We start from the raw sequence: 26,681 nt of genomic DNA, 5'->3' as shown, positions 1-26,681 counted from the left end.
TGGGGCATATGGCTTAGTAAAGGAGGGGGATGGTAGTGTGGGGAGGGGTCAGAGTTGAGACTTAAGTTATTCAGAGACCTAGGTAGAACTTAATTTATCATCTTATCCCACAACACACACACACACACACACACACACACACACACATTCAGCCTTTGCCCAAGTACTCACCATTCTGCCCCATCTCTCACATCTCTTCTATATCTCCCTCAGACTTTTTGTTTTGAGACCTTCCATCTTCTCTTGTTGAGAACAGTTTTCCCAGTCTCCACTGCTCTCTCTCTACCTCCAGCCCACTGTCTATACCTGCAGAGTGGTCTTTCCCTCCAAATTAAATCTTTTCCTTTCCTGCTTAAAACCCATGGCATCCCATGGCCTAAAGAAGAAAGTAGAACTCCTCAGCAAAAGTGTTCCTTGATCTAAGCCCTATCTACCTTCTAGTCTTATTTGCCTTGCCTCACCTCTGACTCTAATATTGGCCTCCCAGAACTCTTAGCAGTTCCCCAGTTATGTGGATTGTTGCTGGCCCCCACCCCATGTCTCTGCCTCTCTGATCTCCTTCTGCCTGGGAATATTCCACCCAGATGAACCCTGCATCTAGTGGACATCTAATGATCTTGCAAGGCCCCATCCCCTTTATGAGGCATTCTCTGACATCCTCTGTGTCCTAGTCATCCTTCTGGCCCATGTCTTGACACTTTCTGGAGTTTCTTGGCAAAGCTCTCTTTGCCACCCAACAATGTCCTCCTTGAAAGCAGGGGAAGTGTCTGATTTACCTCTGTAACCCCAGTGTCCATCAATGAGCATACCAAAGTGGACTGACCAACTGAATGATGCCCTGTGAGCTGGTTAAGCTTGGTTACTGCCTCCCTACTTTCCCCAGGCAAGGGGTTCTGGTCTAGGTATGTTTTGTCCTGTCTCCCCAGGAAAGTAGGAATGGACTGAACTGTCAGTCTTCTTTCTGAAGATCTTTTCCCACAAATCCTCTGGTCCAGTTCTGTGGCTGACCTGCCCTGTCAGACAAGGCAGGGCGGCAGGACAGGAGAGGGAGGAGGAGTAGAGTGGACCGTATCCACCCAGGAATCCCAGAGGTTGGAAAATTTTCCGCACTGGTCTCCAGGGGCTGCCTGGGAGGCCAGGAAGCCTTCCTCTCCTCACTCTCGGTCCCATGTGCATAAAGGCCCCCAACAGTCTTATTGGGGTCTCAGTCTCTAGCCCCATGTCTTGGGGGCACCACAGCACAGGGGTTTGCAATGAGTGAGACCGGGGAGGGACTCCCACCTATGTCCATACGGTGACCTCGTCAGACCGGAGAGGAGCTGCTCCCTAACGTCCTTGCTCCTTGCTTTCCCTTCGGTCCACATTTCCACTTTTCATTCCTCTCTGCTTCTCTTCTGCTCTGCCTACTCCCCCCCACCCCCCCGCCTGCTTCTTTCTCCTCTTCTTTCCTTTCCTCCTCCGCACTCGGTGCCTCGGGCAGCTCACTGCGGGGCCTGGCCCCTAGAGCGAGCGGAATCTGCGCCGCGCCGCTCGGTCGCCGCGGGGAGGCGGTTCGGGAAATGCGCCCTCCACTGGCACCGAGGCGCGGTTCTCGCTGCGTTACTTTTTTCTCGAAGCTGAGCCCGGTGGGCCGGCCTGGCCGCTGGAGATCTGCAAGAGGGGGCCGGGGTGGCGAGTTCTCCGAGGCCTTGCTGACGAACGGGGGCTGGAGATCCTAGCTGCGGGGATGCTGAGCTAAGCGGCCGGAGCCCACCCGCCCGGGTCCCCGCCTCCCTTGGCGCCAGGGCAGGAAGTCCTAGGCTCCCTGTGCGGCCGCGCCGGCCGGAGAGACCCTTTGAGCCTTTTATCTCCCCATCCCCTTCCTCTGCCGTGGATCCAAAGTGACACCCCTCACACAAGCACCATGCCTTCCAGGGTCAGATACTCCTGTGCGCCCCGCGCCCCAGAACTTCAACTTGGGAGTCGGGTTCTGCGTGCGACCCGACCTAGAGCCCTGAGTGCGAAGGCTGCGCTGCCCGCCGGGGGCCTCCGGGGTCTGCAGCCCTGGCGGGAGATCCTTGGCCGCCGCGGGGCGCGTTTTCACTGCCGAGACTCAGGCAGGGTTTTTTTGTTTTTGTTTTTGTTTTTGTAGATAAAGGCATTTGCTCTTTTGGTTTTCTTTTATTTTCTTTTATCTTTTGTCCCCACCTTCTTAATCTGCCCTCTCGCCCGCCTTTCTTCTTTAACTTCTCCGTCCCCTCATTTCCCCTTTCTTTTCGTTCGTTCTTATTCCTCGCTCCTCGCTCTCTGCCTCTCTCGTGTCCGTCTTTTTCTGTATCTCCCTTGTTTATTTTGGCCCCTTCCCCGACGCTGGATCCCTGACTTTCTCTGGGCCGGCCTTCCCGGACCATTCGCTGTCCCTAGGCTCGGGTTGCGCGGTCTCTCTGCCTCCCCCCCCCTCCCCCTCCACTCCCCTTTCCACTTTTTCGTTCTCGCGGCGGCCCCAGCCTGGCGGGCTCGGGTCCGGCTCCCCCGCCGCCGCCACAGCCACCGCCGCCGCCGCAGTGATTTATTCGCCTCACCCGGCGGAGTCAGGTGCTGAACCGAGCCCCGGAACGAGGGAACAGATTTCTCCCAGGAAGGGTTTGTGAACTAAACGATGCTAATTACGGGGTGGGGGACGCGCCGCCCGAGGAGGGGAGGCGCGCCAGGCCGAGCACGCCGAGCCAGGGGAGAGAGGCCGGGGCCGGGGCACGGCCCTCCCAGGCCGCCTCCCCGGCCTCCTCCCCTGCGGCTCTCTCCCAGGCTTTCGCCTTTCCCTGGGAACTTTCCTGTCTGAGTTAACTATTAACCGCTGGCGAGAGGCAATTTTCTTCGGAATTCAGCGATTTCCTTTCCGCGGTGGAGGCAGATTAACATGCAAATGGGAGATGCTCGGCCTGAGTCTGCGCGCGGGCGAGGATGCCTCCGTCCCTCCAAACAGTGTCCTTCGTGACTGCGGAAAAGTACAGCCCCGGCCTCCCTTCCCCACCCCCCAGCCCTCCCCCCTGCCCCCTGCCCCCCCCCGTGCCGACGCAGGAAGCCGTGACCAAGCCGGGGCCGCGGCCGGTGCCGGGAGTGCAGGTGGAAAAAGCCGAACGCTCGTGCTTGGGGGCGGGGTTGAGGGAGAAGCTTTAACCTGGGCAAGCCCCAGGGACCTGAGATTCGCGGCTGGGCGCCGCCACCCGAGGAGCCCGCGGCCAGCACAGCCCGGTCCCTGCTCAGAGCCCCGCACGCGGGGACGCTTGCGGCGGCGGCGGCCAACTTTCCCGCCTCCGACCCGGAGACCGCTCCTCACTTCCTCCCCCTTCGCCACTGCCGAGCGCCCCAACACACACGCACACACACCCCGCTCTGGCTTGAGGCGGCTGCAAACTTTGCCAAACTTGAGCCGTCGAGCACAAACTCCTCGCCTTCTCCTCCTCTCCTTTGCCCCGGCCGCGCCTCCTGGTGCAGGGCGGGAGGGGTTCTCGGCTTCCAGACGTGGGAGCGGATGGTTTATGAAAGTGCCGGCCTGGCCTGGTAGGGATGGCAGCCCCTGCCTCCCGCCCCCCCCCCCCCCCCCCAGGCCGCCGGACACCCAGCGCGTTCCGCCGCGGAAGGCGTCGGAGCTTGCGGCGCAGAGGCTTGACCCGGCGCCGGCCGCCAGCCCTCGCCGCCCGGGCCTGCCCCTCTCTACTGCGTCGGGCGCGCTGGGGAGTGGAGTCCCGGCTCGGGGCTGCCAACCTCTCGCCAGCCGTCCTCTCTGCGCTCCCAGTCTTTCCAGCTGATTTCCCCCCAGCCCACGCCTGGGGTTAGCTCTCTCCCGCCCGACTCGCCGGCTCTGTCTCTGACGGGGTTGCCTCTGTCTCTCCCTGTCTCTCTGTCTCTGTCTCTCTTGTTTGTTTCGACGCGCGGACACTGATTGCGCCTTATGAAGTTCTAACTGGTTTTGTGTCAGGAAGATCTTTCTCGCTGCTACCCAGCCTGGCGTGACGGATTAAACATCAACTAGTTAAATAAAAATTAATATCAACTGCCTCCTAACTTCTAATGTCATGTTGTTTATAACTAATGAACTGATTAGGGGATAAACACATCACGAAGACGTTCGGCTCTCCTGCCTGGGCTCCGCCGCCGCCCGGTGCCCACTCCCCGGCGCAGCCTGCGGGCTGCCAGGCCAGAAGGAGGGGCGGGGGCTGGAGGGGCTGCGAGCTCCCGGGGGCTTGCTCCTCTGACTGCCTTGGTCTCTTTCCCGCTCTTTCTCTCTACATTCCTCTGTGCATTTCCTTTTCTCGGCCTCTCCTCTCTTCCTTTTCTTTCCTTCTTTCTTTCTTCTGCCTTCCTCCCCTTCATTTTTCTCTGGCCTCTGCTTCTCTACAAAGATCAGTCCATCAATCTGTCCCTGGTTGTGTCCATCTGTCTGTCTCTGTCTCTCTTTCAGTTGGTCTGGGCCCCCTTTCTCTGTGAGAGTCTACCTCTCCCTTCCCAGGTCCCCCCCCCCATTTAGATTCATTTCTCCCCCAGCATAGAGTGTAATGATTCAAAGCGCCCTTCCGCCCTGCTACAAAGCAGGAGGCTGCCACCTTTCCAACCGCACCTAGTGAATGACTGCTACCCCCTCCTCAGCTATTTAGGAGAAAGAGGAGGGAGCTAGAATAGATGGGGATCAGTTTTTTATTTCTCTTCTATTTAATCTGGAACAGGAGGGAGAAAAATGTGATTTTTTAAAACTTTCACCTTTTCTCTTGTCCCAGAAGCAATTAATAAGGTTCAAGGGCTAAATTTATTTTTCAAGGAAAGAAAAACCACTCTGGTGTTCTTCCTCCAGGGGCTTCAGAGCCCTCTCCCCACATACCCATCTCACCAGCCAGTCCCAGCCCAATCTGAGCAGCCTCCTCCAGGGCCCTTTCCCTAAAGATACTTAAACCAAATCACAATTGTCATCATGACAACAATAAGTCAGGAGAGCAAGTAATCACAGACCTGGCCTCAGTGATTTTTTTTTTTCCTAAGAAGCCACAACGTTTAAACTTGGTTTGCCCTGGACCGCAGGGTCTGACAAGACAATAACAACAGAAAAGGCTTTTAAAACCAATTTAGCACACGTGAAAATGTAATTCTAATGAAGAATCAATAGACTGGTGGTTCATTTTTCCTGGGACTCCTTGGAGAACCTGAGAGAGACTTTCAATCAATGGGGCGGGCAATGAGCAAAAGGGCCCCAGAGACAGTGTGGGACAGGGGTGGGGGCTGGAAGACAAAGAGAAGCAGAGGCTAAGGAAGGAGGCTGGAGAGAGGCTGAGGTACAAAGCTGGACCCTTTGACTGGCATCACTTTGCAGGCTTCTGGAGTCCCCAAGGCTCCGAGGGTATCAGAGCCAAGAGCTAAGAGAGCTCCTTCCTCCACTTGGTCCCTCTGGTATGCGACAGGCTACTTAGCACAATAGCCTCAGCTGCCTTCCCCTGGGCTTAGGCCCCAGCCCTGGCACTGCCCCAACCCTGGGCCCTGTGTTCAGGTAACTGTGACTGAGCTGGCTCAGGAGCAGTCAGGGACACTGATCCAAGTGTGTGTTTCCCCAGTTCAAAACACCTGGTTCTCCAGTAGGTGCCTCCCTGCTATGTGTGTATCTGGAACATTGGGGTCTCAGTTCTTGTCTCTGATAATACAGAAGAGAAGTGAATGTGTGTGTGGTCATACTCCACATTTTAGAAATCACTTGCACACAAGTTATCTCTTGAGAAACCTGTGAGAAGATGAGGTTACTAGCATTATTTTAAAGAGGTAACAAAGGCACAAAAGGGGCAGCCTGGGTGGCTTAGCAGTTTAGCACCGCCTTCAGCCCAAGGTGTGATCCTAGAGACCCAGGATCGAGTCCCATGTTGGGCTCTCTGCGTGAAGCCTGCTTCTCCCTCTGCCTGTGTCTCTGCCTCTCTCTGTCTCTCATGAATAAATAAAATCTTTTTTTAAAAAAAAAGGTACAAAGAACCAAGCCACAGAAGGTGTAACTCAGCAGGCCCTGGGTATATGACTGGGGGCGGTTCTGAATAGGTGACAGGGGTAAGAGGATGTGTGTGTGAACAACTCACTGGTGTGTAAAATAGTGACTGCATGAGTGTGATTTGTGTGTGTGTGACTGGGGTTTCATTTATGCAGATTACTCTCCCATCCTTGTCCTTGGGAATGTTGCTCTGTGTATAACAAAAAGTATAAAGGAAAAAAAAGGCTTTTTTTTCCTTAAGTTTTTGTGTGCTTATAATGGAAAATCACTGTTCAATTTTTTTTTTTAAAGAAGAAGAGAGAAAAGAAACACCAGCAAAATCTGATGCTTAAAATCACAAATGTTGGCAAGATGATAATTTTGCCAGGACTTTCCTAAAAAGGGCAGAAATTCTTGTTCCTGTAGAAAGATTTTTAAAAGTTGAGGAATCATGATACAGGTTTTGCCTCTGTGCCAACCTCCCCTTCCGGTCCCTGGTCACATAATCTTAACTAGAGAAATTTTTGATGAAATGGATGGGACTCCCAGAGAAGAACTTCCAGTTCCTTACCTAAGTGGGCTCAGTGGGCCTCATGAACCTGGTCCCTGACCTGTGCCTTGATGCCCTTCTGCTCAGGACCTGGAGGTGTGTGTACAGGAGACGAGGCCAGCCTTAGGCCCTTGCCTGCACAGTGGGGCTTACCCAACACTTTCCTTGGCAGCCTCTCACTGTCACTTGACACATGTAAGCAAGGCTGTATGAGTGTGGGAAGATGGATGAGTTAGTGGGGGTACAAATTAAGTTATGAGAAGGGGATACATGGGAGCTGGGGCAGGGAACATAGTGTGATTATGTAAGTAGGAGTACAAGAGCATGCATATGAAGTAGTGTATGAGAGGTCTAAGGGAGAATTTGTGACAAGGGCATGAGGAATAAACTCCAGATTGGGAGGGGATTATGTGGACAAAGCTAAAGTGAGACTTTGACCAGGGCTGAAAGCATAAGTGTGTTTGGAGATGATGTGAATCTGAGGGTCCAAGAGACTGGTGTGAGGACCAGAATAGTTTGGAATGGTGTGGCTCAAATAGGTGGTGATTTGAGTGTGGCAGGAGCTAGGGAGGGGTCTGGTCATTCTCCCTTTCCTGAGGTCCCCATCATCCCCTTAAGGACAAGGAAGCTTAAGACTTTTTCTTTTTAGTGGAAGTTAAAGGGAGGAGGAGAATCAGAAGAAGGAGAAGAAGAAAAAAGGGAAATGGGAGAGGAAGAAGAGGAGGAAGGAGAGGAAGAGGAAGAAGACAGATGTAGGCAAAGACGAAGTAGGAGGAGGGGGAGGGGAGGAGGAGGAAGATGAAGGCAAGACGAAAAACGAAGAAGAATCCAGAATAGGGGGATCCCAGGGTGGTACAGCAGTTTAGCGCCTGCCTTTGGCCCGGGGCGCGATCCTGGAGACCCGGGATCGAGTCCCACGTCGGGCTCCTGGTGCATGGAGCCTGCTTCTCCCTCTGCCTGTGTCTCTGCCTCTCTCTCTCTCTCACTGTGTGACTATCATAAATAAATAAATAAAAAATAAAAAGAATCCGGAATAGGAGAGGTGGTGACGAATTTTAGTGAGCAGTTCCATAATGTATTGATGACAAGGACCTTCAGGGAACGATTATGTGTTCTGACAAAGTTGGGGTGCGTTTACAGGGCTTGGAAACTGAGGTTGAGACGGGGGCGGGGGGTGGTGCTGGCAGGCTGTGGAGCCCAGTAGTCGGTAAAGCAGAATGGGGAGAGGCTGAGAGTGGAGGGGTGGGGGCCCCGCACAAAGTTGGGGAGTGCCCGAGAGTGAAGACGCCCCTGCGTGTGAGGCTGTGCCGCTGACGGGGAGCGTGTGACAGTGAAGAAGAGGGGGTGGGGTGAGAGGGTGTGCCGGCATCTGGGCTGGGGATTCGGTCTCTGGGTGCCTCCGGTAGCGCGGGTGTCGGTGTGCAGGCGTCTGGCTCCAGGCCTGGGTGCGTGTGCGCGCGTGTGCGCGGGGCGGAGAGCCAGGGGCTCCTCCGCGCGTGGCTGTGCCTCGGCGCGGCCGGCGGTGTGAGCGCGGGCGCGAGCGGACGCACAGCCCAGGCGGCCCGCAGCCTGGGTTATCTGAGCCGCTCGGTCTTGGGTGGCGGCGCCCAGATCTCGGGGCGGCGGCGGCGGCACAGGCGAGTCGCGCGCTGTCGGGCCGCGGCGGAGCCGAGAAGCGATACCCGCGCCCGGACGGCGGCGGCGGGGCGCAGAGCATGGAACAGCGCGCGAGCCGGGCAGGTAAGAGCGAGGAGCGAGCCATCAGCGCCACAGGCAGGGGGCGGAGGGCGAGGTGTGAGAAGGATGGGGCGACCCAGTAGAGGCAGACCTTACTCCTCTGTCCTTCTGTGCTTGTCCTATGTGTGTATGGGGGGGCACTGTAATGACGGGGACTCTCCAGCCTCTCCCCACCAGTGGGACCTCCTGGGCCCTCACTCCCAGTATCCTCTAAATCTGCTAAAAACTTTCCACTCGGAAAACGTGAGTTTTACAACTCTTGGTCTCTTTACAGAACCGGGCTTTTCCATTCTGTTGTGCCTTTAGGACTTTATCTTTCCACTTTCCACTGCAAAAATGTTTTGCACAACTTCCTCCAAGTTGGGTGCACAAGGAAGGCCTTAGTTTCTAGTGGGAACTGAGTGTGGGTGGGTGTGCATATGTGTTAATGGATGGGGACACACATGTCTGTGGCACCTGTCTGTGTGTATGTGTGTGAGGGTCTCGTGTCTTTGAGTATGAATCAAAGTGTAAGCAGTGGTGTAGACCTGTCTGATGTTTGGAGAAAAGGCTCTGCCCCCAAAATAAACAACTCAAGGGAAGACTGAGGAAAGGGGAGGGACGGCAGGTGCCAGGGGACCCAGGTGGGGAGAAGAATCTCCAACTGCTGACCCAAAGGGCTATGGGAGTGGAGGGCTGTTCCTTTTCCCCCCCTCCCTCTCTTCTCCAGGCCAGGCAATCAGCTCTGTTTGCCCACTAGGTGCCCTAGAAGTAGCGCAGGGGTGGGAAGTCAGGAACCCAAGTCTAGTTTTGGATTGCTGGGAAGGGAGAGGGTTGGATCAGTTTCCAAGAGTTTTCCAAATAATTCCACAGAGGTCAAAGACCTACTCCAGGCCCTTTTTTGCCTCAGCCCTCACCTTTTCCAAAGCCAGTCTCCCCTTTTTCATCAGTCCCCACCAGCTCAAGATCTAGTTCTTTCAGCTGATAACCCAGTTTCCACTCTCAGCATTGGTCTTCCTCTACACTTCTTGTCCCAGTCAAGAAGTGCCTCCATTCCCCCTTGGGGGCTTTGTACCTACTGGGAACCTGGGCCCCCAGGAGTGTCAACTGTGGCCTCCTGGGCTTTTAGGGCTCTGGGCCACCCCTCCGCACCAGAGGTTTAAGTAGGGAGATCAATAGCAAACAGTTGTAATGATCTAATTAATTATGGCAAAATTAAAAGCGAGTACAAAATCAATCTCTGATGGTGTTGAAGATGGAATTCAATTGAGAGCCCATCTGTGCACCCCCTCGACCGTATAAATATGCAGCCCAAGGACAGACCTAATGGCTGGGCCTTCCTGGAAACCTCTCTCCCCCTTTCTTCCTCCTCTGTACAAGGCTTCTCCCTCACTCACTGCATCTATTTTGCTTCCTACTACCTCCTGCCCCCACCCCTCTTTCTTTCCCAGTCCCCCTGCTCAGGCTCTCGACCTACCGACACTCCCACTTTTCCATTTCCCCTCTCTGGAGGACGCTCTTTCTGCCTGGCAGGCCTGAGGTGCATGGACCTGGTTCCCAGTCCTGGCAAGTCCCCCGCAGATGCAGCCGGTCTTCCTCCCCAGAGCCTTGGAGAAGAGAAGGCAGAGAGGTGGGGGCATCCCTGAGCGCCTGTCAGGACCCTCGTCCCAAGTTTCTGGGCCCGCGGGTTACTCCAGAAAGGACCAGGGCGCTCACGCAGGGTCGCCTGCGCTTACCTGCGCCAGGCCCGATAGCCGCTCTCCACCAGCTGTGTCCCGCACTCCTTTTCGCGTTTTGGCCGGTGCGGGGATCGCACTCCTGCCAGCCTCGGCTTGGAGAAGAGTGGGGAGGAGCTGCGGAGCTGGGCAGGAGGCAGGGAATCCACCGTTCTCTTCCAGGCGGCCCCACGGAGCCCCGGAATCTTCCGCCCTCCGAGCCGCTTTCTGTCTTTCTTTCTCTTTTCACTGCCCCTCCCGCTCCTGGGTCCTAATTCCTACTTTAGGCACGTCCGTCCGGGGCACCGCTCCCCAGGGGCTTCGCGTCCCCCCCCCCCAACGGCCCCCACGCCCCTTTGGCTTCAGCTAGTTCAAAATGACAATGACACGCGCGCGCGAGCGAGCGTGCCTGGCTGACGCCCTGGCGCAAGCGCCGCAGCCGGGTTTGCGAAGGATGCGGGTTGCATTTAGTCTCGCTGAGCCAGATCGGAAGCAGCGAAAACCACCAGGATAAGGCGAGGTATGGGGGAAGGAGAGAGAATCTGCAGCTAGGCGGATTGTGGTCTTTGTCCATCGTCCCCTGTACCCCCAGAATCATAAAAATAAGATGTTTATTTGATGTCAGCTGGCCTATCCTGGCTGGTTATCTGGCTCCCTGTCGCAGGTCCCCTGCTTCTCCCTCCTGGGGCTCTGGGCCCACTGCCTGGCCCTGAGTTCCCAGGTTTCTTTCTGCCCTCCGAGACCCCTCCCAGTCCCGGTCCTGCCGCCGGGCCCTCAGAGCCTGGGGGAGACACAGCCGACGCTTCTTTGCCTTCTCTTGCTAGGCCTCCTCACCCCCTTATTAATTGCTGTGTTGACCTGCAGGATTGATTAGCCGCCCCTCAGGAAGAGGCTGAGAAGGCCTTGGCCTCGGAACAGCCTCGGCAGAGGGCAAAGAGAGGAGGGGGAGGTGCTGGATATGGGTCCTGAGCTCCTTTCTCAGCCCGCCTGGGACACAGCTGTTTGCCCAGACACCCTTCTCCACCCCCTCTCACACACACCTTCCACGCAGCCTCACAACACACTCTCGCGATCCTCTCACCCAGAGATGTTCAGCCCCCTAGAAGACCCATCAGAAATTCTCCTTAATTGATTTAGAGATGGACAGAGGCTTTCTCCCTCCATTAGTCAGTTTCTTCAAATGTTCGTTAGCCGCGGGTCTAGACCGCAACGCCGGTCCAGACATGGCGGAGAGAACTACTGGGACCCAGGCTTTTTTCTGTCCAAGATTTACTTTGCATCTTTTTTATCCCCCCCCCCAACAGTTACAGAAAGTTAAGAAATAATCCTGGATGCAGTGACCCTTAGAGTCTCAAACCAAAGCACTTTTTCCAAAAAGAGCCCTTGTCCTGGCTCCTGAGGGATTCGGTGCAGCCCTTTTGTTTCAAGTTCGGGGAGTGAAAGGCTCTGGACCACGGAGGGTGGAGGGCGGAGGCTTTCAGCCGCCTGGGGCGGGTGGGGGTGTCTAACCCTACAGCAGAGACCCTCCCTCCTCCCCACCCCCACCCCCGCCTGCCTAAACCTGCGCGCGCGCGCGCGCACAAACACACGCGCGCGCGCACACACACATTCTTTCCTCTCTCTCTCTCTCTCTCTCTCTCTCAGGCCCCCACAGCCCCAGCAACACCCCTCGCCCCGACCCCAGGCCACAGGCCCACGGGCCAGGCACCCGAGCAGGAGTGAGCCCCCAGACGTCCCGGCTCTGGGCTGGGGTGGACGGAGGTGGCAGGAGTAAGACAAACCTCAGCGGGTCCCCGGAGAGACCCCTGTGCCTCGGTTCTCCCCCGTCTCAGCCAGCCCCACTCTCCCCGGTTTCCCCCTCTCCCCTCCGCTCCGGTCCTTTGTCTCCAGCAACTTCGCGGCGCCAAGCAGCTTGTCCCCCGCCTTGGCGGCCCTGCCCTTCGCTTCCCTGTTCGGTTGGCGGGGCTCCCCCTGCCTTACCCGCTCCCGGCTCTGGCGCGTTCTCCGCCTGCTCCTCACATCCACACCGCTGCTGGGAGAGGAGGAAGGGAGGGCGGGCGCGCCGCGGATGGATCCGACGGAGCAGATTTGGGGCTCGCTCGCAACTCCGGGAAAGCTCGGCCCGCCGGGGTGCTCCCGCCCCTCTCCAACTCTTCCTCAGCGCTGCGGAGCTGCGCGCCTTCGCCCGCGTTTGGCCCCTTCCTTTCCGCGGACGTCGGCTGCGGCTCTTTCGCTCCCCGCTGGCCTGCCCGGCATCTGCAGTTGCGCTTCCCACCCTCCGCCCGGCACTCGGCTCCCTTACGGCTGCCCCCTGCTCCCACCTGCCCCTTACTCCGCAGCCCCCTACGTCGCGGTGGCGGTGGCGGGGAGTGGCGGGGAGTGGCGGGGAGCGCCGGGGCGGTGCGGCGCTCGCCGGCACCGTATCCCTCCACCCCAGCCGGGTCAGGCTTCGGGCTCGGGGCCTGGCGGAGAAGAGGGTTAATCATTACTTCGCCACCCGCACAGCTTCACTCGCACTCTCTCACCCGGGCTTGGGGAGGAAGGGAAGAGGTAGTTGGCCGGATGGGGACCTCGGCTTCGCCTGAACCAGCCTCTTCGGGCCATCCAGAGACAGGTGTCTTCTCCTTTCCCCCAGTACTCCTTTCATGTCCCCTTTCTTCCCCTCTTCTCTCCCCTCCTAACACGTCTCCCCTTCATCAGGCCCTCTCCCCACTGTCTCATCCCCGCTCTGGCTTTGGCAGGTTGACTGAAGGTCCTGGGAGGACCAACTTTCTTTGTTTGGAACCAGACTGGACGGGATTTCCTTTCCCGAGTCTCTGCGAACGGGCCAGCCTCCGCCCAACGGTTTTGGCAGACTGGCCCGAAGGGGACCGCGCCTGAGGCTACAATTAACCTGTTTGTTGGGGGGTAGGGGGTAGGACTTGAACGGATCCTCTAGCATCTGCGCTGACACAGCGGGGCGAGGGTGCGGGAAGAAGTGAGAATGGAGTGGCAGAAAAGACAGAGCAGAGTGGTAAACATGGACAGGGTGTCCTATAGTCAATAGAAGGGGGAAAATCCTGAAAGGAAGGAACACAGGAAAGGAGGCAGCAAGGAATCCTCTTGTTTCCTTTACAGGATAGAAGTCGGATGGAAGCACCACCCCTTGCCCTGCCTAACCAGCCTAGGATCCTTCCTTCCCTCTTTGTGGAAGGATAAGGGTTCAGAAAACTGGGCACTTATTCCTTAATCTACCACAGAAATGTTTGGTTCTCAAAGTGCATTGGTCCATGGAGTAGGCAAGACAGGTAATCATGCCTATTTTACAGGTGAGAAAACTGAGGCTCAAAGAGGGAAAGGGACTGTGAAAGTGGTGGCTGGGGCCCCTTCTCCTGGGTTGTGGGGCGAGTAGCCCCTTTAGCTGCGCAGAGGTCCGGGAGTGTCTGGGGAGGGGGGGGGGACAAGCTGCCTGCAGATCTGAGCTGGGAGTACCTCGGCCTCTGTGGGCCTCTGGCCTCCCACCCTCCAGCTTGTGCCCTGTTACACAGGGCCCTCCACTCCTACCCTGTAGACCAACTAGCCCAGTTTCTCCCGGTTTGACTATTTTTTCAGCTCCCCAATCGGGTGGCCCACCGGCGGCAGCCACCTGGCAGGCCCGTGCCGCTAAGAGGCCGCTTTGGTGGCCAAGTGGCTTGCATTGTCGTTTACCCTCAAAGGGGCTGCGAAGGGCCGGGCAGGTCGCTGGGACCTCTGGCGTGGAGCAGCCGGGTTAAAGGGGGAGGGGCCGGCGGGGGATAAAGGCGCAGCACGTGCGCCCGGCCTCCACAGGACCAACAGACCGAGCGGGCGGGGCCAGCCGGGAGGCGGCCTCCCCCCGGGCTTCACGCAGGGAGCCCAAATATTGGGAACAAAAGCGGGAAAAGAAGAGTGAGAGCAGGAGGGAGGGAGGGAGCAAGAGAGGGAGCGAGGAAGCAGAAATTAGGGGGTCTTAGATGAAAAAAAAAAAGAAAGTAGCTTTAGGGGGAATGTGCCGTGGAGTGTGAAATTGCAGCCCATGGTGCTCCATATTGTACCAGAAGCTCTTCCAAAAAAAAAAAAAAAAAAAAAAAAAAAAGCCATCCTCCAACGTGACCAGAGGGCTAGGAAGGGGGAGGGGCGGGGAGAGAATGGGGAGGAGGAGGGGAGAGGGCTGGGCGGGAGCCGGTCTGGCCGAGCTGAAGAGGGGCCCGGTGCTTGGGCGGGCTGTCTCGGCTCCAGTCGCGGAGAGTTGGGCCCCAGGGTGCGCCAGGACCCAGAGAGCGAGTGGGCTGTGGCCTTCCCGCACTTGGATTGTCAGTGAACTTTCTTTCTCTTGGCTTTTTTCTCTTTTCTGGTGGTAGTAGTGGTGACTTCCCAAACTGGCACTAATTCAGAAAAGAAGCTTGGCTGCAAAGCTGCTACTCTGCTCTACCTTCCTCTCTTCCCTCCGTTTCTGCTTCTCTTCCCTTCACACTAGTTTTTCCCCCCTTGGTTCTAAACAGCTTTTTCCCCCCTGAACTTTAATGCGTTTAATTTGGTCCGCGCTGTGGGGAGCATTTCCTAGGGAGATACATTTAATTTCGGAATTTCTAATCCCCTCCCTCAGAGGCCCAGTCCTGGCTCCCTTTGCCACTCCCCAGGAGGTGGAAGGAGCCCGAGGAGGAAGAGGACCCCATGCCAAGGGGGAGGAGCACGGCTCCCTCGCTGCCCCAGGCCCCCACCTCCCAGGCGCCTCCCCAAACTGTTTGAGGTTGGGGGGGGGTCTGGAGTTTGGGTTCTGGGCCTGGGCTCTGCCTGCAGTACAGTGGCAGCCACGCCTCTGCCTTTCCTCACCCCGACAGAAAGCTCTGGGCCAGGGAACGGGAAACTGGAAAAGGAGCAGAAGGGTGGAGAGGAGAGCTGGTGCAAGTGGGGGCAGCAGAAAGGGTCTACATGAACACTTCACTTCATGCACAATCTACCCAGAAATGCATCTGGTAGCTCTGAGCACTAGTAGTGCTTGGCTTGGCTTGGGATGCCTGTGTATGTGTATATTTGGGGTGTGGGGGAGGAAGTCAACGGGGACCCTGTTTCTCCCACACCTACACCTGGCAGTGCAAGCCCTGGGCAGAGCAAGCCCTGGACAGCGCAAGAGTTAGGCCAGCTGCAGCTCAGCAGCCAGGAGGGAGGCAAGGGCTAGAGCACCGGGAGAGCCTGGCGGGGAATGGAGCGGAGACGGCGAAGGAACGGAGATCCACAAGGAAGATTTATTGGGCAGATCAGATGCACAGAGGCGGCTAATGAAGCAAATCCCGAGATGGGTATCAGAGCAACTCCCCAAAAGTTTATTTGCCTTTAAATTTCCGCAGGGAGGCGGGCGCCTTGTTTGAAGTGTAAATGCCCCTAGGTTGGGGGGTGGAAGGGCCGCTTTGAAAACACCAGAGAGAAAAGGTTCATTTAGAGGCAGACGGGAAAAGCAACCAACCCTGACAGGTCGGAGCCCGGGTTGTGTTTGGGGTTGGGTTGTTTTCTTTCTTTCTCTTTCTTTTCCTGTTTCCTCTACTTTCTTCTTCCCTTTTCCCCTTTCTTGCTTTTTTCTCCTCTACTAGATTGTATAGAAGAAAAGGAAGAACAGGAAAGGGAGCATCAAGAGGGAGAGGCCAGCGTCTGGAGAAAAATCTGTAGGCCAGCCCTGGAGCCATAGGAGAAGGCAGCCTTGGCCAAAATGTTTCTAATCATCAGGGATCATTGCTCTTTAACTTTCTAGACTGGGGAATGGGCTGGAGTTGAGGAGAGCTGCCAGGGGCTGGCTTAGTGGGAGGGTGAATGTCCAGCTAGCGCAGTGCTGGGGAAGGGGTCCCAGAAACTGGAGGTGGGTGGGGTGGGAGTGATTCTGGAATCTCAGAGGCTACCTGGGAATTGGACTATCATGGGAGAGTCTTCTCTCCTCAGGGGGTACATGGGAAAGATAGATGTGTAAGTATAACTTCCAGCACACTTTGTGTATCAAGTCCACAGAAGTTCCCTTTCACAAAATGTGAAATCCCTCTTGCCCAATACTTGATAATGCCTGTTGTCTGCATCCACATCTCTTCATAGTACGTGTAACACAGAGATATGTCTAGCTGGTTCTAGAAAAATCTGTGAGTCTATGTGTGTGTGGAGGTGTGGGGGGTGTTCTGGGCAGTCTTATTCCTCCAATAGTTCAGACTCCCCAAGACTTATCAACTTCCTGGACCAATATGGGGAGACCTGGGGCAAAGGGCTCCTTCATTTCTGAGCTCCTCTCAGTAAGGATCCTTCCTCTATCACCCTGTTTCCACCTCAGTCTTGGTTAATTACCTTCCTGAAGGAAGCCCAAGGCTGTACCAGGTAATACCACCTGAGAGCCGCTTTCTCCTAGGCCTGGGAGCCTTTCGCTTTAGGCTGCGAGGATCTGTATTTTCCTTTCTTTCGCTCCCCACACGAAGTTGGTGCGTGTACGTGGGGTTGTGAGGCCAAAGCAAACCCGGGAGCGCCATCTGCAGGTCTCTAGAGGAAGAGACTGACCTTCGGGGCTGGACCCTGCGCCTTCACCTTCCAGCCCAAGGGAACCAGCCCAGCCGCCCAAGGAAAGCGGGAGCGAAGGTTGAGAGGGAGGAGACTGGCGGGGAGGTTTTTTTTACCCCCTCCCAGAAGTTACTCTGCAGGTGGATTAAGCGGATCAGGCTCAGGAGGCTCCAGGAAGGGGGGCAAATGTCAGGATTCCAGCCGACTCAAACCCGTAAGGAGTGGGAGGACCAGAATCCTGTGGGACTGAGCCTGGCTGGATCCCTGCCCGAAGATTAAGGGCACTCAGAACACCCGGGTGCAAGAGGCCCAGTAGGAGTCTCCTCCTGGCTGAGTGGGGCAGGGGCGGCCCCCATCCTGGCTGCTGCCTGGGCATCCACCAGCGGGACAGCGGCGCGAGTCTGCGGCTCTTTCGCGGGCACCAGGGTCTGCAGGCAGAGGCCAGAGGCGCCTGGAGACTGGGCAACCAGAGCGGAGCGCGGGGCTTCCCTGAGCCGCCCTTTCGCAGACCCAGGGAAGCGGGGGGAGGGAGCGAAGGAGGGAGAGAGAGTTAAAACATCAGCTGAGGTGCCAAGATGATTTATGAGACGAGGGAAAATATTTCATAAAGATCTCCCGGATATTCTGTACTTAACCAGTTAGGAGACAAAGGGCTTCTCCTGCCTGGTGCGTATGAGCGGACCCGAGCGAGTGCGGACGAGGGCTGCGGAGGCTGGGCCAGAGGCTCTGGCAGGAGCGGGGCCGGGCCGAGCGCGCTGCGCCTCCTGCGCTAGCTCCGGAGCCGCCGAGCTGGCAGCGGGCGGCGCTCAGCCTCGTTCGCAGCCTCTTCTCCCCAGCCGGGAGTGCAAACCTCGTCTCCCGCGTCCTCTGCCGCCAGCGACCAGTCGCTCTGCACTGTCTCCTTCCCCAAGCCCTTCTCCCAGGCCATCCGAAGGCCCAGAAGCCAAGTCCCCGGGCTCTCCCACCGTCCGCTGGGTCCCACCGAGGCAGGTGGGTCCTCGCTGGAAGTCTCCAGCTCCATCCTAAACCGAGCGTTCTGGGCTGCCCAGAGCCGGATGGCCAAGGAGAAGAGGGAAGCCCTCCGCGCAGCCGCGCGTGGGATGAGAGAGGACAAACTGCCGGGCACTTTGCCCCGGAATGAGAATTGGGGGGTGCGTGGGTGGGGAGGTACCTCAGGAGGGAAAGGCGAAAGGGAAGGACCAGAGAGAGGAAGGAAGAATCAGGAAGGAACGGAAGGGAACTCAGGGCTGAGAGGAGGGGGGTTAAGACTAGGGATGCGGACCGGGCTTGGGGCCGCGTGGCCCACGCGGGCACTGGCCGGCGGATGGCAGGGCTGGGTGAGTTGGGACTGGGAGCCTGGCTTCGGAGAGCGGCGCTCCGCGGCACTCCGTCGTTGCCTGAATATTCATTAGACTGGCCGCTCTTTATCCTTATCTAACGTTTATCTTATCGGCGAGTTTCGTTTCTCTGTGTAGTTTTAATCCCGGGCTCCCCTTTCCCCTCCCCCTGGCCCGCTCCCCTCCCTCCCTCTCTCCCTCCCTCTCTCTCCCTTCGCCCGCCGCTCCCTCCCTCCCTCCCTCCCTCCCTCCTGTTCCCTCCTCCCCTCTCCTCCCCTCTCCGGCACCGGAGTGACAGGCGCGGGGCCCTCCTCGCCGAAGCTCGGGGCTCCGGCGCTGGCGAATCACAGAGTGGTGGAATCTATTGCCTTTGTCTGACAAGTCATCCATCTCCCAGCGCGGGGAGGGGGAGGGGGTCTGGAGGGGGCTTTGCAGCTTTTAGAGAGACACACACCGGGAGCCGAGGCTCCAGTCTCCGGCCGAGTCTTCTCGCAGCCGCAACCCACCTGGGGCCAGCCCAGTGCTGCCGGCGCTGCTCGGCTCCCTCCCTCCCTCCCTCCCTCCCGGCCCTTCGGCCGCGGCGGCGTGCGCCTGCCTTTTCCGGGGGCGGGGGCCCGGCTCACGCTCTCCCCTCCCGGAGGCGCCCGCTCGGACATCCCGAGGATTGCTACTTCTCTGCCAACTTCGCCAACTCACGGGCACTTGGAGCGGCCCGGCTCCCCGCCCGGCGCCCTCGGGCCGTCCCCGCTCCTCGCCCTCCCAGACCGCCGCCTCTCGGATGCCCGGGCTCCCGGGGAGCGGAGCGAGCCGCCTCCCCCGCCCAGCCTCAGCCCTGGCCTGAGCCGCCGCGCACGCCATGCGCCCCCAGATCCCCCCGGCTCGGCCCGCCGCCCTGCGGCCGCTCTGCTGACCGCCCAGCCCCGCGCCCCGACGGTGGGAAGTTGCGGTCGCTGAGGTTGCAAGCTCCGATCCGCCCGGGAAGCGTCCCCGCGGGGAGCACAGCGCGGCGCCCCCCGCCCGCCCCGCCGCAGCCGGGCTCCCGCTCACCTCCCCCCCTCCCCAACGTCCCTCCCTTTTCTCCTCAAGTCCTGAAGTTGAGTTTGAGAGGCGACACGGCGGCGGCGGCCGCGCTGCTCCCGCTCCTCTGCCTCCCCATGGATATGCACTGCAAAGCAGACCCTTTCTCCGCGATGCACCGTGAGTACCGGCGCCCGGCTCCTGTCCCAGCTCGGGGCTCCCCATCCTAACCCTCTCCCGCCCTGTCCCGTCCCAGCGCGGCCCGGGGCCCCTGAAATCGGGTCCCATTTTGGAGACCGCACTGGCTTCTCCAGGCCCCCCCCCCCCCCCGTTCGCTCTTCCTTTTCCACTTGTTCCCCTCTCTTCTTCAGTGTTTCTAAAGCCTCGGGTTTCTCTCTTTTGCCTTATGTCACCAATACTTCTCCCTCTACCTGCCTTCCTACCTTCCCTGGTGCCCATCACCTGTCTTCCTTCTTTCCACCTGCTCCTTCTTAGGTCATCATTCCACAGCCCCTGGCCCTCGCTCCAGCCATCCTACTCCCTTGTCACCCTCTTGCCCTGGGCTGGGAGAATAATTGGCAGGCAGTTTTGAGGGGTTTGTGTTGTGTTCTCTGTTCTCTCTCTTTCTCTCTCTGTGTCTCCCCCACCCTCCATTCATCTCTACCTTTCTCAAACTTAGAGAGTGGTCGTCCAGGAGGAGACTCCTAGCATGGGCAGCTTCGTGTCAGGACAATCAGGCAGAAGAGTGTGGGGGTGGGGTGCCCCCATCTGACTCTCAGCTCCCAGCATCTTCAGGCCCTGGCAGCGCAGCCAGGGCTTCTTGTGAGGTGGTTTGTATTACTTCCTCTTCTTTTCTTTCCTACCTCCTTCCCTTCTCCTTCCCCTTCTCCTTGAGTTGGGACCCTGAGATTGGCAGGACATGGTGGTCATCTTTCTCTGCCTCTCCGTGGGAGATGCTCTAAAAACAAAGAGGGGTTCCAAGGAGAAATCAAGCTTCGTTTGCAGTTCTGGGGGCTCCTTGCCGGCCTCCCATTCCCTGGTGAAAATGGTCCACTGGCCAGTGGGTAGTCAAAGGGGAAAAAATAAGGAAGGAAGAAAGAACAAAAGGAAGGCAAACGCCAAAGCTAGGGAGAAAGGGAAGAGGAATCCAAAAAAGGGGAAGAAAAGAAAAGAAAACAGAAAGGATGCTACAGAGGAAAGACAAAGGGGAGAAAAAATGAAGAAGATACCAAAAGATGGAATTATTTTAATGAGATTTGAATTTATCTAATTCATATCATATGTCTTTAGCTTGGAGAACAATTCAGAGATTTTTTTGCAGGCTTCCCCCCCCCCCAGATAAATAGATTCTAATAAAAAAACTTCTCCTCTTCTGTAGATTAATAATTAAGGATGATTTGTAACTTTTCACAGGGAAACTTTTTTAGACCTGGCTTGGATCAGTACTCCGGACAAGAAAGCCAAGGAGGAAGAGCTCTGTTTTTCTCTAAGCATTTAATTAGTGTTATGGGGAGTGGGAAGGGGCTTTAAAAAATACTCCTGGGATAAAATATATTTTCCTAAATAATTTCCGGGCACAGGTAATCGGAGTCAGGGGCCTTGGGCCGCCGCGGGTCTCCGCGAGCTGAGCCAGAAATCCTGTCTCCTTTCTCGGAGCGAGTGGAACCCGGTCGACTCGCCGCCTCCGCCCAGCCGGCGGCTTCCCTGCCCCGCCGCCTCTGCTCTCGCTTTCTCTGGCCAATTCCGCGGGGCATCTGCCGAGTCCCTGCCGCCCACTGGGTGTCACTTTGAAACCCAAAGGGAAGCAAGGAGAGCTGAAGGTGGTCGGAGGAAGGGAGAGACCGTGGCGCGGGCGGGCTGGCCAGCAAGCAGCCGCAGCCCGAGTCCGCGCTGGCGGCGGCCGTGGCGCATTCCAGGCCCGACTCCGCGGCGGCTCCCGGTCCCAGCCCTGGACTTCTACCGTGCCCCCTTTCCATCCCCTTCCTTTAGATTGGGGCCGGGGGGCCGGGCCCAGAGCCCGGGGAGGCTGAATTATTCATCTTTAATCTGCCCGCAGCTGCCGCCTTTTCATACGGGTAACGCGAGTTCTCCCGGGGCCTAAATTATTGATGGTCCGGGTTTGGAGGGAGGGGAGGGTGAGGAGTGGGGCTAGAGGTAGGGAGAGTAGCCGGAATGAGAGGCAAAAATAAAAGGTTCTAGCCTTCCCCAGCCTCCAGATCAGAAGCCTGTCCCCAGGGATTATACCGGCCCTTGCTCTCAGTACCCCTAGAAGGGGACGGGAAAGAAATGAGCAGAACGCAGATGTTCCCGCTTTCTCCGAAAGTCGCCTGAGGCTAGCAGTGCGGGGGCTGTAGGTTGCCGGCCAGGTCAGGCTGGCTGCTAGAACTCTCTGCGCTTGGATTGCTCAGTAACTGCGGGCTGCGGGTTGATCGCTCTGGGTACGATTTCTAGACTGCTGTAGGCCATGGGGAATAGGGTGCCGTGCAGTGTCCTCAGGCCTGGCATCCGGTGACCACTTGGGCTCCGAGGTTGGGGGGCTCCCCCGCTAGAGTCAGGTTGGAGACCCAGCGCCCTCCTCCTGGTCAGGAGAGCAAACACCTTTGCTTCGCAGTGTCCTGGGAGGCTGCCGAGGTCTAGGAGGTCAGAGGGATGGGAGCTGGCTCTGGCTGGCAGCACAGGATGCCCCGTGAGTCGTCAGCCCATCTGGGTGACCTGTACCATCCTACCTAGGCAAGGCAGTGGGTCCCAAGCCTGGCTCAAGGCGGCAGGCAGACGAGCCCCAGCAGCCTGCGTTCTCTGGCTGCTGCAGAACAGAACAGAGCGCCGTGCGGCTTTCCACTGCCTCCCTGGCTTTGAGCGCAGCAGACTCCGGGCCCCTGCAGTCTTCAGCCTTCCCTCCTCCATCTGGCTTTCTTTGAACTTTAGACACTAGGGAGAGGAGTGGGAAATATGACCCCCAAATATCTAAAGATAGAAAACAAAGGAAAGGGAAAATCCCCATCAAAACCCAGAATAAAACAAAAACACAGTGAAGGACGTAGGCACACTCCAACTCTGATTAAAAATAGATATAAGAGGTAGGGAGCAAAAAGGAGGGTGTCAGAGACTTAGCCCCTTTCTGTGCTTGGAGCCCTTTTGTACCGAGTCAACCGGTCCCAGGCCCCCCAAAATCATCTGCCTCCAAGCGCTAGCACACACCAACGACTCCCCCTTGCTTGCGGCTCAGGCGGGATCCCGCTTCACGCTGCTTCTGTTCTCTGCTCCACCCTTCTTTTCCTTCTCCTACATTCTTTCCTGCCCGCATTAATCCCCCTTATGTCCTCTTCGCACCCTGCTTCTCCATTCCTTCTCTCACTTTCTCTCTTGAGAGGTACTGGTCTTAGAGCCGAGCTCTTCTCAGCTCTCTGCCCTGTGTCTGCGTTTCCGCGTCTCTACGGCCTGGGTTTCAATCCCCAATCCCCGCCGAGTGGTGCTCCGCAGACAGCAGACCGCTGCTCTGCCGAGAGTCCCCCATCAGGCCCCTCTGCCCTGCCTGCTCCCTTTGCACATCCTGGGCTGCGGACCCTGACTAATGGCTAATGGCCCGTCCCTGCTGTGTGTGGGGTGTTGTGTTTTTTTCTTGTCTCTCCCCAGCAGGGCACGGGGGTGTGAACCAGCTCGGGGGGGTGTTTGTGAACGGCCGGCCCCTGCCCGACGTGGTGAGGCAGCGCATCGTGGAGCTGGCCCACCAGGGCGTGCGGCCCTGCGACATATCCCGGCAGCTGCGCGTCAGCCACGGCTGTGTCAGCAAAATCCTGGGCAGGTGAGGGCCTCAGACCTGCCCCTGGGAGTCGCCTTGCCTCCTTATGCCATGGCCCTGGGTCTCCAGACCGAGGACTTGGCTAAAAGTCCAGGACGCCAGTGGAAGAGGGGGTATCTAGATATGGGGTGGGAGGGTATCTAGAGAGTGGCTCCTTTTGGACAGGGTGCTCAGGTGGTGGCCAGGACCCCAGGAACAAGGGCGGAACAGGATCATTCAGCTCCTGCCCACCCTTGAGCCTTGGGGTTCTTGTGAGCAGGCTGCCAGATACAAGACTTCAGAAAGGGAGGGACTCCTCTTCAAGCAGAGTTAATGCAGACAGTGGGGTGGGTGTTGGAGGAACAGGGTGGGGAGCATAAATGGGTCCCCAAGAGGAGAAAAAAGTCAGCACTGGGGAGGGTTGAGGAGGGTCCTGCTCCTGGTTCTCACCAGGGCTCTGTGCTCAGTAGGAAAGGGCTGGAGGTGGTGCCTCAGCCCTGGTGGGCCTGGAGGCCTGAAAGTGCGTTCTTCCTCCTATTCTTTAATGAAAGACTAGGATTTCAAACCCCCAGGGGCATGTATTCCCACTAGTGTGCTTGCAATCCCTGGCATGACTGTCTTCCTGGAGGGAGTGTCTCTCTCATCCTCCATTCTCCTCCTCATCCTGAAGCCCATCCCTCACCCTAGCCAAGCACCCTCCGGAAGCTGGCTCAGCCATGCTGAGTCTTTTCCCTCTACGAAGCTGCCCTGCCTCGGGTGGGAGAGTGGCTTTACTGCCCTGGAGCCTGCAGCCTCCCCGCCCCTGCCGTGGCCTGTTCTCGCTGACCCCGCCGGCCTTCCCGGCGCAGGTACTATGAGACCGGCAGCATCAAGCCCGGAGTGATCGGAGGCTCCAAGCCCAAAGTGGCGACGCCTAAAGTGGTGGACAAGATTGCTGAATACAAGCGACAGAACCCAACTATGTTCGCCTGGGAGATCCGAGACCGGCTCCTGGCTGAGGGCATCTGCGACAATGACACAGTGCCCAGCGTCTCTTCCATCAACAGGTGAGCAAGCCACCCGGGACTATAGGGCAGCACTCCAACTCCCAGCTCCTGCCTATCAGGGTATCTCCCAGTTTGAGGTCTGTTCTTTCTCCAGCCTCTGCCCTGCCTCCAGGCTCTCAGCCCCCAGAGTCCTTTGGGCAGGGAGAGGGGACCTGGGAGGCAGAGAGATAGACAGAGCGGTCTCCAGCTCACGGCTGGGTATTCCTGCCAGGCTTCTCCCGCCGGCGTCCTGGAAATGAATCCAAGTGTTTGTGGTAATTAAGACTCCAAGATTACGTGCCTCAGTATCTAGAGACAATCACAGCCCGCAGCCTTTAAAATGACCAGTGTCTATTCATCGCTTCCAAACAGACTTCCCTTTCTAAAGGCATGCTCCCTTCCCCAGGGGCAGCCGCCTATCCTGGCTTCCCCACCCTCCCCACCAACTCCCACAAAGCTTGCATCCCAGGAGCCCTGTCCTTGCTAGGCAGCTCAGCACAAATTTCCGGTCTACATGCACGGGTATCCAGGCCTGCAGAGCAGTCGCCAACCACCAGCCGGCAATTGGCAGGAAGTAGAGAAACTGGACAAGGAGTGGGACACCAGGCAGGCAGGGAGAGCCCTGGACCTCGAGGTTCAACTTTAGGATGCTTAGGGCCAGGGGAAAAGTCTTCATGGATGAAAGGCTCAGTGACATGGGGATGGCATAGGCTGGAGTCAGCTCGACATATAATTGTGCAAGATAGTCTCCCAGTCCCCAAGTTACTCCAGCATGCTCTCTGGGAAAGTATACATGCACACTCCATGTATGTATACCACACCAGTGTGCAAATGGGGCTGTGTTGGGCACAACACATACAAACAGCAATTGGATGCAAGAACCCAGGATGGCTTCAACATCACAGAACTGTACAGTCTGACATCAACAGAGACCCTGTACAAGTTCCAGACAGCTTGGCCAGCCTTTCAACCCCTGTCCCCCATTTTAAGGCAGATTCCCAAATGAGAAGAAGGCTGAGGGTTTCATACCCTTGTTATTCTTTGTACTCTTCATAGACTCATTATCAGGACAACTAATAATTTGGATAGTGCCTTTTGCTGAAACTGGCATCACGTATCAAGTTTTTTTTAATATTTTGCAAATGATATGGAATTATCCCAAATCATCCTGAAAACAGCAGGTAAAATTAGCTGGTAGAATGTACCTTGGCTAAAGAAGATTCCCTCTGCCACACTCGTGCTGTAACGTACTGCGAGGCGACCCCAGAAATTATCCCAGTGTGTGCCATCTGTATTAAAATGGTTATTCAGTTATGAACAGGGTAACATAATACTGATCAGCTAATTATACACCCTCCGAAAACCCTCCAGCTCCCTGGGCCTGGCTCGCTAGGTACTGAAAGCATAGCGGTTTGACATTCAGACACTTTCAGAAGGAGCTGGAGAAAGACTCCGGGTGGTTTGGGAGAGGAATGTGTCCTTTGCATTTAAAAGCCAGAGCAGACTGGGGAAGCTTTGGGGCTAGGGCAGGACTGGCCTTTGGGGAAGGGCTGGGGACAAAGCATTTGTTTTCTGAGTTATCTGGAGACTCAGCCCTTTGGCTGTCTGCTGGTCCTGGGAGTGAGTTGGAACAGAGATCTTGGGCGGAGAGCAGCCTGCTGAGGAGCGATGTTGCTGGGACTGGGTGCTGGTGTACTGGGGGACGTTCAAGAGAAATGCTTGTTGTCCGTGATAGGATTTGCAGGCCTTTAGAGGAACCCAAGACATGCACAGTTAAGGCAATTTGCTTTTCTTTTGGGTAGAGGGTTGGAGCAATCAAGGCACTTCTGGTGGCAGCATCCCTTGCCTACGACCCCATCTAGCACCCTGTCCCTCTTCCCCAACATATACCTTCAGTGGCTGAGGTGTTTTGGGCAGCTGGCTCATGCCAGAAAGCAGGGTAGAAGTGATCCCAGGATCAAGCTCAGAAGCTTTGGGGTGCACTCCCCAGAACTAGGAGAAAGTAGAGGAGCGAGGAGGAAAAGAGTGGGTTGAGAGTAGAAGAATGGCCTCAGCTTGATAGCACTGAGAGCTTGCAGAATCGGCTCAGCGTGGAGCCCTACCACCTGAGGGGCACCACGGCTTCCTTTGGGCATGTAGAAATAGCTATCTGTGGGCAGGTGTTGCTGGAGATGGAGAGGGGTGGGAGGAGAAGAACAGGGAAGCCACTGGCAGCCTGGGCAGCCAGCCCTGCGTCTGCAGTTAGGCTTCCTGGCTTGTTTTGTCGTCAAGGAGTAAACAGGGTGTTTTCGATGACACTTTGGGACAGAAGCCTATCACGGTTCAAATCTGGGAAAGAATTCTGAGGGCTTCCCAGTGTGCTGCTGAGTTGGGGCTGGAAGGGTGCATGTAGGGCCCCATGTTCTCAGCTTCATCCTTGTAGGTGCTTTTCTCTAAAGGGGGAATGGTTTATCTGAGATTTGTTGTTTTACCCTGAAACATGATAAAGGCAGGATGTTTCTGCCAGTGTTGGAGGTATCAGGAACTTTGTGAATTTTCACTCACCATTGGAAGAGCCTGGAGATTTTCCTTTGTGCAGAAAGTGTGGTGCATAGGGGCACTGGTGGTTCTTGAGTTTAGAGTCTTACTGTTGGTGAGGTGCCCACTTGTCTTAGGTACTTTATAATCATTGTAAGTGTGTGCATGTCTGGTGATTGGCAAGACAGGAAGTCCACACATGCTCACCCACCTGAGCCAAATTGTGAGTTTTTTTAATCTTCTCCTCCTCAAAACAGATGCTGTCGCCGCACTTGAAATATGCTGTTATGGTTATAAACTAAATTGCTTTTCATGCTTTAAAATTGGTTTTGGTTTTCTCTGATCCTGTCGCGATAAAGGCTCAGACATTCAATCCACATACTCCACTGGCAAATCCTCAGAGAAATACCTCTCTGAGTCAGTAGAGTAGGTCAGAGAGGCCTCCCAAACCCACTCCAGCCCCCAGAGACCACTGTCAAAAATCCAGAGGGTTGACTAGATTGCTTAGCATGTGGAATTTATGT

The 26,681-nt window shown here is 56.8% G+C and overlaps 1 protein-coding gene across 19 annotated transcripts in view; it reads left to right on the top strand.

Annotated features, from left to right (window-relative positions):
• Positions 1-8,106: 8,106 nt before the first annotated feature.
• The window catches only part of PAX2 (paired box 2), a 92,615-nt gene continuing 74,040 nt past the window's right edge, over positions 8,107-26,681 (top strand). For 2 of the 19 annotated variants that reach the window (XM_077877956.1, XM_077877975.1), the window contains exons 1-3: positions 18,104-19,017; positions 22,471-22,639; positions 23,464-23,661. In XM_077877956.1, the coding sequence (XP_077734082.1) occupies positions 18,975-19,017; positions 22,471-22,639; positions 23,464-23,661 (410 nt within the window). In that variant the 5' untranslated portion in view covers positions 18,104-18,974. Of the gene's footprint in view, positions 8,268-12,400; positions 12,573-13,075; positions 13,267-17,273; positions 17,474-17,680; positions 17,821-18,098; positions 19,018-22,470; positions 22,640-23,463; positions 23,662-26,681 lie in introns of those variants that run through there. The other 17 variants (XM_077877968.1, XM_077877967.1, XM_077877966.1 and 14 more) reach the window with 17 other exon arrangements.

The sequence above is a fragment of the Canis aureus genome, chromosome 29, assembly GCF_053574225.1.
Source record: "Canis aureus isolate CA01 chromosome 29, VMU_Caureus_v.1.0, whole genome shotgun sequence".
Taxonomy (NCBI): domain Eukaryota; kingdom Metazoa; phylum Chordata; class Mammalia; order Carnivora; family Canidae; genus Canis; species Canis aureus.
This window is presented reverse-complemented; position numbering and strand designations above follow the sequence as displayed.